This window comes from Myotis nattereri, assembly GCF_964212035.1.
Source record: "Myotis nattereri genome assembly, chromosome: 5".
Lineage (NCBI taxonomy): Eukaryota > Metazoa > Chordata > Mammalia > Chiroptera > Vespertilionidae > Myotis > Myotis nattereri.
This window is the reverse complement of record NC_138080.1, coordinates 564,375-577,623: the sequence shown is the minus strand read 5'-3', so window position 1 is coordinate 577,623 and position 13,249 is coordinate 564,375. Positions and strand designations below refer to the sequence as shown.

Below are 13,249 nucleotides of genomic sequence, written 5' to 3'. Positions count from 1 at the left end.
GCAAATTTAAAAATGTATCGCATTATTTTTACTGTATTAAGAAAAACACCTTGTTGAGGAGAACCAAGATGGCGGCACAGGTTAACGCTGGAGTTTGCTGCTTTGAACAACTACTTCAAAAGTGAAACTAAAAAACGGAAGGAACATCACCCAGAACCACAGGAACGCTGGCTGAGTGGAAGTCCTACAACTAGGAGGAAAGAGAAACGCATACGGACACTCAGAGGAGGCGCAGTGCTGAAGTCAAACTCTGAGGTGCGGAGTGCACGGAGCGGGCTGGCAACGGAGGGCGCGGTTGGCGTTTTCAATCGGGAGGGAGTCGCAGACTCTGAGCTCCAGATACAGGCGAGTCTTTAGGGACCCAGACTCAAACGGGAGAAGCGGGACTGTCTGGCTTCGGTCAGAGCGAGTGCAGCTTTCTCTCCGAGGTTTGCAGCCGTTGCTGGGACTCAGAGAGGCAGAGCCCCTGGGGACAGGACTGAGAGCAGCCATAACTGCTCTCTCCGGCCCACCCTGTTGATCCTGTGCGACCTGCCCCGCCCAAGCCCTGCACAGAGGCATTTGCCAGATAGCCTCAGGCAAAGGCTAGATTAGCACCTCCCTAGAGGACAGAAGTTCTCTCACTGCAGACACAGCTGATTCTCATAGCCACTTGGCCTGGAGGTCAAACCCTCCCTGGAATTAGCTACAACAATCAAGATTTAACTATAAGACTTCGAACAAAGACCACTAGGGGGTGCACCAAGAAAGCATAACAAAATGCGGAGACAAAGAAACAGGACAAAATTGTCAATGGAAGATATAGAGTTTAGAACCACACTTTTAAGGTCTCTCAAGAACTGTTTAGAAGCCGCCGATAAACTTAATGAGATCTACAAGAAAACTAATGAGACCCTCGATCTTATATTGGGGAACCAACTAGAAATTAAGCATACACTGACTGAAATAAAGGATAATATACAGACTCCTGACAGCAGACCAGAGGAGCGCAAGAATCAAGTCAATGATTTGAAATGCGAGGAAGCAAAAAACACCCAACCGGAAAAAGCAAAATGAAAAAAGAATCCAAAAATGCGAGGATAGTGTAAGGAGCCTCTGGGACAGCTTCAAGCGTACCAACATCAGAATTATAGGGGTGCCAGAAGATGAGAGAGAGCAAGATATTGAAAACCTATTTGAAGAAATAATGACAGAAAACTTCCCCCACCTGGTGAAAGAAATGGACTTACAGGTCCAAGAAGCAAGGAGAACCCCAAACAAAAGGAATCCAAAGAGGACCACACCAAGACACATCATAATTAAAATGCCAAGAGCAAAAGACAAAGAGAGAATCTTAAAAGCAGCAAGAGAAAGAAAGTCAGTTACCTACAAGGGAATACCCATACGACTGTCAGCTGATTTCTCAACAGAAACCATGCAGGCCAGAAGGGAGTGGCAAGAAATATTCAAAGTGATGAATACCAAGAACCTACAACCAAGATTACTTTATCCAGCAAAGCTATCGTTCAGAATTGAAGGTCAGATAAAGAGCTTCACAGATAAGGAAAAGCTAAAGGAGTTCATCACCACCAAACCAGGATTATATGAAATGCTGAAAGGTATCCTTTAAGAAGAGGAAGAGGAAGAAAAAGGTAAAGATACAAATTATGAACAACAAATATGCATCTATCAACAAGTGAATCTAAGAATCAAGTGAATAAATAATCTGATGAACAGAATGAACTGGTTATTATAATAGAATCAGGGGCATAGAAAGGGAATGGACTGACTATTCTTGGGGTGGGGGGGGGAAGGGGTGTGGGGGATGCGGGAAGAGACTGGACAAAAATCGTGCACCTATGGATGAGGACAGTGGGTGGGGAGTGAGGGTGGAGGGTGGGGCGGGAACTGGGAGGAGGGGAGTTATGGAGGGGGAAAAAAGAGGAACAAATGTAATAATCTGAACAATAAAGATTTAATTAAAAAAAAAAAAGAAAAAAAAAAGAAAAACACCTTGTTAAAATACTGATATAATAAGTAGTTATATATTCCTAATTTTGTTAAACATAAGAAAAACAACAGCAACCTAGAAGGATGAATGCCAACGTGCTGCCTGGCCATCCCTGAGTGGTGGGGCCATGTGTCTACAGGACGCGAGGTGCTTCCGGCTCTCCCCCCAAGCTCACACAAATGAAAATATAGCCAGGCATGCACACAGCAACCACATGCTCGGTTACGTTAATTTTTCCAACTAGGGCCAAATAATGACTTTAATTTTAACCTTTCCCTTCACAGTGTCTCCGTGTATCAAATCACCATGATGTACACTTTAAATCTTACCATGTCCTCAGTTGTCACTCAATGCGCTGACATTTTACAAAAGGAACCATTCTGTCCTGCTATTAGCAAAACAAACATCTTTGTTTCATCTGCTCCCCAGACACAGCCACACCGTAACCACTCAGCCCGAGTACAGGACAAGCCACTCAAGTCCTTCCCCAGGGAGGAGCCCAGAGATGACTTTCACTCAATGTGGTCTGTTACAGCTGCTAAAACCGATGCAGGAAAGCGCCCCGCCCCGCCCCGCCCCGCGAGGGCGACGTGCCGCTGAGCTGGACGCCCGGGGGCCTGGAATGGTGCCGCCCAGTGACCATCCACCCCGCCCGGCACCGCCTGCGGCTCTTCCGTGAGCCCCTCCACCTCCTGCTTGGCCTCCTCTGCTGCTGCCTCCGTTCCCGGCATCGCTGTCTTTCCCAAAGCCCCGCCCCCTCACCAGGTGTCTGGAGCAGGACAGCGTCCGTCCGCGTGTCACCTGCCCCGGCCGTGCTCCGGCTGGCCCGCCTTTCTCGCGCTCCGGGGCCTCCGCGCAGCCCTCCTCCAGCCCCCGGTTAAAACGAACCAGCTTCCCCGTCAGCCTCTCCACCGTCTGACCTCCCACCCTGGTCTCGGCCTTGGTCGCCGTGGCCCGTCTGGGCTCCCGGTGACCTTTCCTGATGGTCCCCCGGCTGTCCTTCCGGCCTCGGCCCCCCGACGCGCTGGCTGCTGCCCGCACGCGCCCTGAGGACTGGGCCGAGGTCGGCGAGAGCCTCGCGTCTCCGTCGTCTGCGCTGAGGCTGTGCGCTTCTCCTGCCGTGGCTCCCTTCTTCCTGCTGGTCAGACGTCCTGCTTGGCCACTTTCCTCCGTCACTTTCAGCAGCCGTCTCGCATCGTGGCTCCTTCGGCCTCAGACGGTGTCGCCTGCAGAGCTTCAGTGGCTCTCTCTTCCGCCCGAGGGCTCCTACTGGGTGGAGAGCACCCTGCCCCTACATTCAGCTCCATTAACTATGAGGAGAGCTGCGCCGATGAACAAACACGCTGCACAAACAATGACTTAAAGAAACTAAAAGTGGAGAGAACCAAGATGGCAGCGTAGGTAAAGGCCGGTACCCACCGCATCCCTGAACCACCATCATTCAGAACCGCCCGAGAGCTGGCTGAATAGAAGCCGTACAGCTAGAGAAGTAAAGAAGAAGGCACACTGAGACTGGCAGGAGGGACAGAGGGGAGGCACGGCTGGTCTGACACCCACATGTGCCATTTTTATAACCAGGAGGGAGATCGTCTCTGTGGAGGCCGCCTGTGAGGAGCAAAAGTCCCAGTCCCTGACCCCCCCCGCCCAGGGTTCCAGAGGTGGCAAGAGAAGTGCCTAATTTCCGGCTGTAAAAACCAGCAGGGATTGTGGCTGAGTGACATGGAGGCTGCTGGAGACCCAGGCAGTTCCATTTAAAGGGCCAGTGCATGGATTTACTTGGACTCCTAGGAGCTTTGGGGGAACCCAGCCATACGAGGAGGAACTGGATTGTCTGGCATCGAGGCAGGAACTCAGGTTTCTCCCAGACAGAGGTGCTCACAGCAGTCACTGTTCCTATGCTGGGACCTCCCAGGTCACAGAGCTGACTGCAGGGGCCATATCTGAGTCTCCATCAACTTGTCTCAAACTGTCTGCTCTGCCCTGGTGATTCTGAGATCCCACCCCACCCAATTTGCAGCCTTAACCAAGCTGTTTGCACCAGCTTTTTCATATCAATGGCCTGTCCTGACTCAGGCTTCAGACTTTGCTAAAATCTCTCAAACAAGCTGCAGCTGGTGACAGCATGCCCCAAACTTATCAATAAAAGGCCCAAGACCCAGCACTAGTACCAGCCTGACTTGCTTCACAGTTGGGCCTCACCAGGGCACTGCCAAGCCCAATACAAGTTGCAGCCATCTGCAGATCTCTCTGTAGCTTCTGCTGGGTGGCCCCAGAGCCACTGTACCTGGTGGACAGCTTCAGACCATAGCAGATTACAACTCTACACATCCACAAGGGACACACTAAGGGGCAGACTCAGTGAGCACCGAAGCTCTACTGAAGTGAATCCTGCTCCATAGGGGTGTCTCCAGCACAGCAGCTCTCCCACTGTAGTAGTAGCTGGTCCTCACAGCCAATTAGCCTGGAGGTCATCTCCTCCCAGTGACATCAACAGCAATCAAAGCTCAACTACAAGACTATGCACACAGCCCACACACGGGGGCACCTAGAGTGCCCAGCTCAGGCGACTGGGGAGGCTGAGCCACTGGGCCCTACAGGACACCCACCACACAAGGCCACTCTATCAATTCCAGGAGACATACAGCTCTACCTAAAACATAGGAACAAATACAGGAAAGCAGCCAAAGGTCAAAATGAAAGAAATGGAAGCAAGTAAACTACTGGATACAGAATTCAAAACCATGGTTATAGTATTATTCAAGGATCTTCATGAGACGTTCACGGATCTTAGTGAGAATGTCAAAGACATGAAAAAGGACCAGCCAGAAATTATGCATACACTAACTGAAATAAATAACAATTTAAAGGGATTCTACAGTAGAGTAGAGGACACCGAGAATCAAATCAACATTTTGGAATATGAGGAAACAATAAACACCCAAGCAGAAGAGCTAAAAGAAAAAAAGAATCCACAAACATGAAAATAGTGTAAGAAGCCTCTGGGACAACTTCAAGTGTACCAAGTGTTATGGGGGTTCCAGAGGGAGAAGAGAGAGAGCAAGATATTAAAACCCATTTGAAGAGTCCCAAACAAGATGAACCCAAAGAGGCCCACACCAATACACATCATAATTAAAATGCCAAAGGTTAAAGACAAAGGGAGAATCTTAAAAGCAGCAAGAGAAAAACAGTTACCTACAAGGAAGTGCCCATATGATTGTCAGCTGATTTCTCAACAGAAACTTTGCAGGCCAGAAGGGACTGGCAGGAAATATTCAAAGTGATGAGTAGCAAGGACCTACTACCAAGATTACTCTACCCAGCAAAGCTCTCATTTAGAATTGAGGGTCAGATGAAGAGCTTCACAGACAAGAATAAGCTAAAGGAGTTAATCACCACCAAACCAATAGTACATGAAATGTTGAAGGGTATTCTTTAAGAAGAGGAAAAAGAACAAGAAAAAGAAGACGAAAAATATGAACAATAAAATGGCAACAAATACATATTTATCAACCACTGAATCTAAAAATCAAAATAAACAAGAAATCTAATGAACAAAATAAACGGGTGAATAAAATAGAATCAGAGGCATGGACGCATGGAACAGACCGATGAATCTCAGAGCTTGGGAGTGGGGCAGGAAGAGATTAACCAAAGATCTTTCCTAAGGACACACAGGGTGCTGAAGGCCTGAACTGGGAAGAGGGGGCTATCGGGGGGGAAAAGGGGGCATCTGTAATACTCTCAACAATAAAGATTTAAAAAAATAATAATAAGCGCATCTTCCGTCTTTCTTAACAGCCTAAAGTCCCCTAAAGTCACCTATGGACATTCCTTTATGCAGAACCCTTGTGTCCCCGAGAGCTGTCTCTAAATGAAGCAGACTAAGTTTCTGTGTCCGCTCTGCTACTGCGACCTGTGAGCACGGACTCCCACACGTGAAGGATGTCAGACAGGCAGGCAGGCAGCCTCTCAAACGCGGAAAGATGTGGCTGTAAAGGCATCTGCAAGAGCTGAATGTGATGCGAATGGGATTCGTGTCTCCATATTCATTATCCAGGCAGGCGTCAAGATCATCTTTTATGAAGGGTAACATAAGTCTTGTCAAGAATAGACTGAATGCAACAGCATGGATGGACCTGGAGAGCATTATGCTAAGTGAAATAAGCCAGTCAGAGAAAGATGAATATCACATGGCCTCCCTCATTTGTGGACTATAATGAACAACATAAGCTGATGAACAAAAACAGATCCAGAGACTGAGAAGCATTGATCAGACCGTCAAACCTCAGAGGGAAGGTAGGGGAGGGTGGGGGTAAGGGACGAGATCAACCAAAGGACTTATATGCAAGCATATAGGCCTAACTAATGGGCACAGACACGGGGGGGTGGGGGGGTGAGGGCATGAGTGGGGGGGATAGGGGGTGACGTGGGGATAAGGACACATGTAATAACTTAATCAATGAAAAATTAAAAAAGGACAGACTGGAAATGCAGGTTGTTGTGCTGACATTTTGCACAGCTGGTACATTCTCTTTTACACCAAAATGACTTAAGTAAAATGTAACTGAAAAATTCTCACGAATCACACTTTAGTATTGTTCCTTTTCTTCATATTCTCCCACATATTATGTTAAAATAAAATACGAAAATCGTTCCCTCTTCTGTTTGACATTATAAACAAATGATGAAGAACCACAGGAAACTGTTCCAAAATCTATTAAAAATCAAAAGCTTCCCAAGACTCTCTTCGTCTGAACAAAAGATTGGAAAGGTTACAAACCCAATTCCTGGCAAAAATTATTACAATGAAGACGACGTACAGACTGTTTACAATGAGGATCCAATGCGTGAATGGAGGGTTAACCATTCAAATCTGAAGGGATGGCCCTCAACAGGTTTTCCAGGTAGGTGTGCCCTCGACACAGGAGGTAATAATCAAGTACTAACATCCTCTGCTTAACAAGCCCCTCTCTGCTGAAGGCAAAGTTAGGAAGAACAGATGTTCAGAAACGTATTTTATGCCTAGGAAGAGTTACATCTTCTTTCTAAACACGTCAAAGACAGAAAACATGGGTTTAAAAAAGCCACTGCCCTTTCAGAGGAGCCTGGCTTCGAGGGAAATAATGACAGGCAGGACCTTGGAGGTCTGCTACTTCCTTCTCACTCATCCCTGCAATGTGTGCAGCACCTTTCTCTCATTCCTTCCATCTACAGGGTGTCATGTGACAGGAAGGCCAGAGGGTCCTGCCCCCGTGAGGGGTACCCCACTTCCTGTTGGGTGTGTTGTAAACAGAGGAGCCATTCTCGGGCTCCCTGCTCTGATCACACCCTTGACCACCCTCTGCATTTAGAAACTGTTGCCCCCTACACGAACCTTCTAGTTCTTACCTCCCTGGGTTCCAGAGAGACACAGCTATGTATTTAAAATACAGAGTGGATAAAAACTGACCAACGTACCCAAGAGACGGAAGTCTCACAGGGCAGACAGTGGCGAGTTAGCAACTCCCATGGTCTGAGAAGGAAAGTTCAGATGAGAGCAGGAAAGTCAGCCCGAGGAGGAGGAGCCCACCAGCCCCTGAGGAGTGAAAGGAACGCCTCAGGGACATCCAGGACCAAAGGCAAGGGAAGGTGAAAGGGCCAAGACACACTTCCGAAGCCGCACTCCTTAATTCCGTCAACCAGTACATACATTAAGGTCCTCCAGCGGCAAAGTACAAGATAATGCAGAGAGATAATAGCTCATGGCTCATCTCCGGAATAGAGAGCCACGAGCTATTAGACAATGTAAATCACATCAAGTTTGTATTACTCCTCTAAGTTTTGGCCCTTACATATTTAGCTAGCTAGACCTAGTGCTAAAAAAAAATAAAAATAAAAAAAATAAAAACTACCAGGTGGGAAAAAAAAAAGTATAAAAATGAGAGGTAAATTTAACCTCACCTGTCTGCATGTTTATTAGAAGCTGCTAAAATAATATTAAAATTGATGTAAAACAATATGTTAACCAGAAGACTCAAGTAAGGGAACCTGTGCGAACCTACATTTATGGATTAAAGAAACAGATCAATACCAGCATCATGTGACCGTATATTTTTATTGATTGATTTTTAAACGGAGAGGAAAGCATCCATGTGTTGGTCCACTTATGCATTCATCGGTGATTCTTGTACGTCCCTGACCCGGATGGAACCACAGCTTTGTCGGGAGGATGCCCTCTCGCCAGCTGAGCTCCCGGCCAGGGGTCCCCTGACTCCTCAGCGGGGCTGTGTCTGTCACAGGAGTTCTGCCCAGAGCGCAAAGCACAGACCCAACTGCTCAGTTTGCACACACACCGCAGACGGCTGACACAGGTTCCGGGGCTCCCCGAGCCGCCCCTTCCCCCGCTCAGGGAGCCAAGTCTGCAGAAGCGGTTCTCAACCTGTGGGTCGCGACCCCTTTGGCGGTCCAACGACCCTTTCACGGGGGTCGCCTAAGACCATCCTGCACATCAGATATTTACATGACGATTCATCACAGAAGCAGCATGACAGTGATAAAGTAGCAACGACAATAATTTTATGGTTGGGTCACAACATGAGGAGCTGTATTGAAAGGGCCAGAAGGTTGAGAACCACTGGACTCTGCAACGTCAGTGCAGGTCCCTAGATCAGTCAGAGCCCGAGAGTCCCAGACCCCAACGCAGGCCAACGTCCAATGGGGGGGGGGGGGGGGAAGCAAACAGGTTGACAGCGCCTCCTATGGAAAGTGCAGTGATTAACAACAATAACACAAGAATAAAAGGCTCGGGCTCGGGCTCTCACAGGTGCACCTGGCTCTGCCCCCCTGCACGCGATGTCTGCTCCCCGCATTCGATCCTGGCGCTCCGGTTAGAATGGAACACCCGGCAACAAACCTACAGATACACACGGACCAAGCTGGAGACTGTGCGCATCTGGCGCTTAGGCGAGACCGCACGCAGGTGACAAGCACACGAGGCGCCTCTACTCTGGCCGCCTTCCTGGCTGCGGGGTCAGGAAAACCCAAACCTGCCCTGGCCGGTGTGGCTCAATGGATAGAGCGGTGGCCTGCAGACTGAAGGGTCCCGGTTCGATTCCGGCCAAGGGCATGTACCTCGGTTGCGGGCACATCCCCAGTGGGGGGTGTGCAGGAGGCAGCTGATCGATGTTTCTGACTATCCCTCTCGCTTCCTCTCTGTGAAAAATCAATAAAATATATTTTAAACAAATCAAAACAACAAACCCAAACCTAAGCGAGGCGCCGCGCCTTCCCGTCCCGGGTTTCCATTCGGGGACTCAGGAGGGAGAGGAGGGGGGCGGCTCCTGTCCTCAGAACCCGGCGCCGAAGACCCGAATTAGAAACCACGCGGCCTCACGGCTCCTGCTCAGCCGCCTGAGGACCCCGCGACGCCGGCGAAACCGGGCGGACCCCGAAAGCCTCCGATCTCCTCCGGGAGCGACGGCGCCGGCGTCCCCACAAAGGGGCCGGTTCCGAGTTCCCAGTCCGGGTTCCGGGGCGCGCTCATTCAACAACAAAGCTGCCTCCAGAGCCCTGCTCTCCCTCCGCGGCACCGACAGAACCACAGCCACACACGGGCGGTCACGGCGCTCCAGCCCGGGCGGCGGAGGGGGGCTCGGACGGGCGCCCGGAGCGGGTCGGGCTCCGCACGTCCCCGAACCCACAAACCCCCGGGAAAGCCCGCGGGCCTTGTCGGCACCGGGAGGCCGGATGCCGGAGGAGACCCCGCCACGCTCCAGGCCGTGGACAGGGCCGCCCACGTCCGGGCCCGGTCCTCCCGCCCCGGGACCCGGTCCTCCCGCCCTGGAGGCCCCGCCGCGGGGACGCACGCCCCGAGGGGAGGCGCCCCGCCCAGCGCCCGGGGCCCGCGGCGGCGATGCCCGCTTACCCTCCGCCGCGCGGCAGCCGCCCCGCCTCCCTGCGGAGCCGCCCGAAGCACTGCGCCCAGCAGCAGTTCCCCATGGCGGCCGCCCGGCGCCCCCGCGCCCGCTGCAGGCCCGGCCGCAGCCGCATCCGCGCCGGGGCCACGCGGGACTCCGGGCAAAGGCGGCGCCACGCCCGCGGCCGCCCCGCCGCCGCCGCGCCAGGAAGGGGCGCCGAGCCGCACGCAGGGCGCCCGCTCGCCTCGGCCCCAGTCGCGCCCCGGGCCGCTCCTGTCGCCGGAGGTGGCCCGGCCCCGCCCCCTGTCACTCCTGGACCCCGATTGGGCGGGCGGCCCCGGGTGCTCTGCCTCTTCCGTCCGCTTGATGACGTCACTTCCTCCTGCTTCTGATTGGCAGCCGGCACCATGCGCCGCGCACACTACCTGGGGGAGGGTGTTGGCTGGACCTTGACCTGGTCGGGACTGGCTTCTCCCGGAAATGACGCAACTACAGGAAAGGGCCGCGGCGGGGGGTGGGGGGCGGGTCCCCGCGGTGACGGAGAGCCTGGTCTCGGGGAGCCCGTGTCCGTATGTGTGTGATCTTGCGCTGCCGGTCTCCAAGCTGCTGCCTTTGTGGGCACGGGCAAGGGCACAGGTGATTGCTCTGTTACTTTTTACAACTGCAGGTGACACCACAATCACCTCAAAATAAAAAGCCTAATTTTAAAAAATGCAGCCACACGCAGCTGATGAACACGTTTTCCAACAGGCGTTCTGTGTCCACCTCGTCTCCTGAATTCTGCTGAGGGCGACGCCACCTGTCAGGGCAGGTTCCTTCTTAGACCAGCGGTTCTCAACCTTCCTCACGCCGCGACCCTCTAATACAGCTCCTCATGGTGTGGTGATCCCCAACCATAACATTATTTTCGTTGCTGCTTCATCACTGTGATGTCGCTACTGTGATGAATCGTCATGTAAATATCTGACATGCAGGATGTATTTTCATTGTTACAAGTTGAACATCATTAAAGCATCGTGATTCATCACAAAAACAATATGTAATTATAGATGTGTTTCCGATGGTCTTAGGCGACCCCTGTGAAAGGGTTGTTCCTTGAGCATCCGTATAGCCATTTTTTTTGAAATATGTATCTAGTAGTTTTCTTGCTTCCATTTCATTTAGTTCTTTTTCTGGAGATTTCACTTGTTCTTTTATTTGTGACTTGTTTCTTTGTCCCTGCATTTTGGCTGCTTCCCTGTGTTTGTTTCTATGTATGAGGTCAGTGATGGCGAACCTTTTGAGCTTTTGAGCTCGGCGTGTCAGCATTTTGAAAAACCCTAACTTAACTCTGGTGCCATGTCACATATAGAAATTTTTTGATATTTGCAACCATAGTAAAACAAAGATTTATATTTCTGATATTTATTTTATATATTTAAATGCCATTTGACAAAGAATAATCAACCAAAAAAATGAGTTCGCGTGACACGCGTGTCATAGGTTCACCATCACTGTCTTAGAGAATCCAGTGCCCGCCAGGCTTCAGCCCACTTTCCAGCCTCAGGCCAGAGGGCAAACAGCCCGTGTCCCCTGCAGCCCCTCCTCAGCCAGGCAACGCCATCCCCTGGGCACAGAGGCCTTCGAAGCTCATGTTGGGATTTTACTCTCCTCCAGCCGTTTCTGGGGAAAATAATGGGCGGGGCCTTTTTGGACATTCTGTTTCTGGAGCAAAATGTCCCTCTTACCCCCATCCTTCCTGGGTAACCCAGCTTAGAACAGGCCACCCAATCGTGGCAGTTTTCAGAGATAATTGTAAACTGGTCTGTTTCTGGGGCTGGATCTGCTAACAGCAGGAAGCACAGAGTTCCCAGCTCCGAGGCAGCCGGCGGGTCATGGAGGTGTGTCGAGGCCTCAGATACCTTGAGTTTTCATATTTGTTCTTGGGAGAGTGATGTAAGGTTAGAATGGGGAAAGATATTCAATCTTCAATACTAGGTTTTAAAAGGAAATCTGCTGTCGTTGATATGTACCTGGAGGCAAAGATTATGGTGAAACTGAAAGGAAGTACAGAGACAATTAGCATTCAGAGAAGAAAAAGAACAATGCCTGCGACTTGTCCATGTCCGTGTGACACGGTCAAAGACGATTCTAGCCTCAGAGTCCTGCCCAGCATCAGAGCCTCTGCACTGAAACTCCAGCCAGAGAGCCTCTCCTGGCCCCACCTAGCCAAGCCGAAGGGCTGCGCCTCGCTCAGGGAGAGGACGGGCACAGCCTGAAGCAATGGCCCTGGGCCCTGAGCCTCTCTCTCAGAGAGTCTTAGGAGGCTCTGCCCTCACATCACTCCCTGGCCTTTCTCTCACGTCCTAGCCAGGCACTGGTCCCAGCACCCTTGGCCCTGGGCCTCTCTCAGAACATTCGAGAGCGTGAAGAAGCTACCCTAGAGGACAAGCCCCATAGGGACCCAGACTCCCTAGTGGACTGGAGGGGCCAGATTTCTAGTCTCTGGCTGAAGCGCACCTGGCAGCACTGGTGGCTTCTGCCCCCTCCTGAGGCCTCAGCTCGCCTTGAGGGGCAGATAGGAAGTGTAAGGTGCTGTCCTCATGCTGAGGATAGACTACGACTTATCCAAAAGGAGTTCCTGGGTTTCAAAAAAGTAACGCTCAATCATGGGCCACTAAGTCCCCATGCAACCATTGTGACCTGGGTGAGATGTCGCTCACAGGAGGACTACACGAAGTTAAATAGTTCATACATGATGGGACCTCAGAGGGTCAGAGCTGTTATATAAGAGGTGACCCACTTGCCTTTGGGGCCTCCCACCAAACAACGATGTCCTCTTTCAGCCTAGATGTGTGGGCGCATGGAAGGCTCCCTATGACCTGCTGACAGAGGAAGCAAAGTCGTGGCCTGGCTTATTGGTGACTCTGCACGATGTCAATATCCAACCAAAAACTGGACTGCTGCGCTACAACGGACCATTTGGGACATTTGTGAAGGACCGTGGGTGATGAAGCCATCACGATGGGCAGAGATTGGGCCGTTCACCTCCTCATTCACCTTGAAGATCTCCTACCTGCAGATAAAACCGTGGCGGTCACCTGAGGGGAAAAAGCATGAGTGAGGATACGACGGCAAAGGAGTTCAAATACAAGGAGACTATCCTATGGGTGTTGAGCACATACGGGAGTATGCTGTGCTGTATTGTAAAGTTGTACAAGTAAAAGTTAATATAATGTCATAACTACATTATCCCCCAATCTATACTAATAAAAGGGTAATATGCTAATTAGACTGGGAGACCTTCTGGGAGACCTCCTTGATGTCCTTCTGGACAAAGCCATGGTGGCGGGGACAAGGCAGAGGCAGTTAGGGGTGATCA

The 13,249-nt window shown here is 51.0% G+C and overlaps 1 protein-coding gene across 2 annotated transcripts in view; it reads right to left on the bottom strand.

The window, feature by feature from the left end:
* The window catches only part of AP1AR (adaptor related protein complex 1 associated regulatory protein), a gene marked incomplete at its 5' end in the record, with an annotated part of 31,497 nt that extends 21,460 nt beyond the window's left edge, over nt 1–10,037 (bottom strand). Inside the window, one exon of one of the 2 annotated variants that reach the window (XM_081092065.1) lies at nt 9,897–10,037. In XM_081092065.1, the coding sequence (XP_080948191.1) occupies nt 9,897–10,021 (125 nt within the window). The remainder of the gene's footprint in view (nt 1–9,896) is intronic. The other variant, XM_081092066.1, reaches the window with a different exon arrangement.
* Between the last annotated feature and the right edge of the window lie 3,212 nt (nt 10,038–13,249).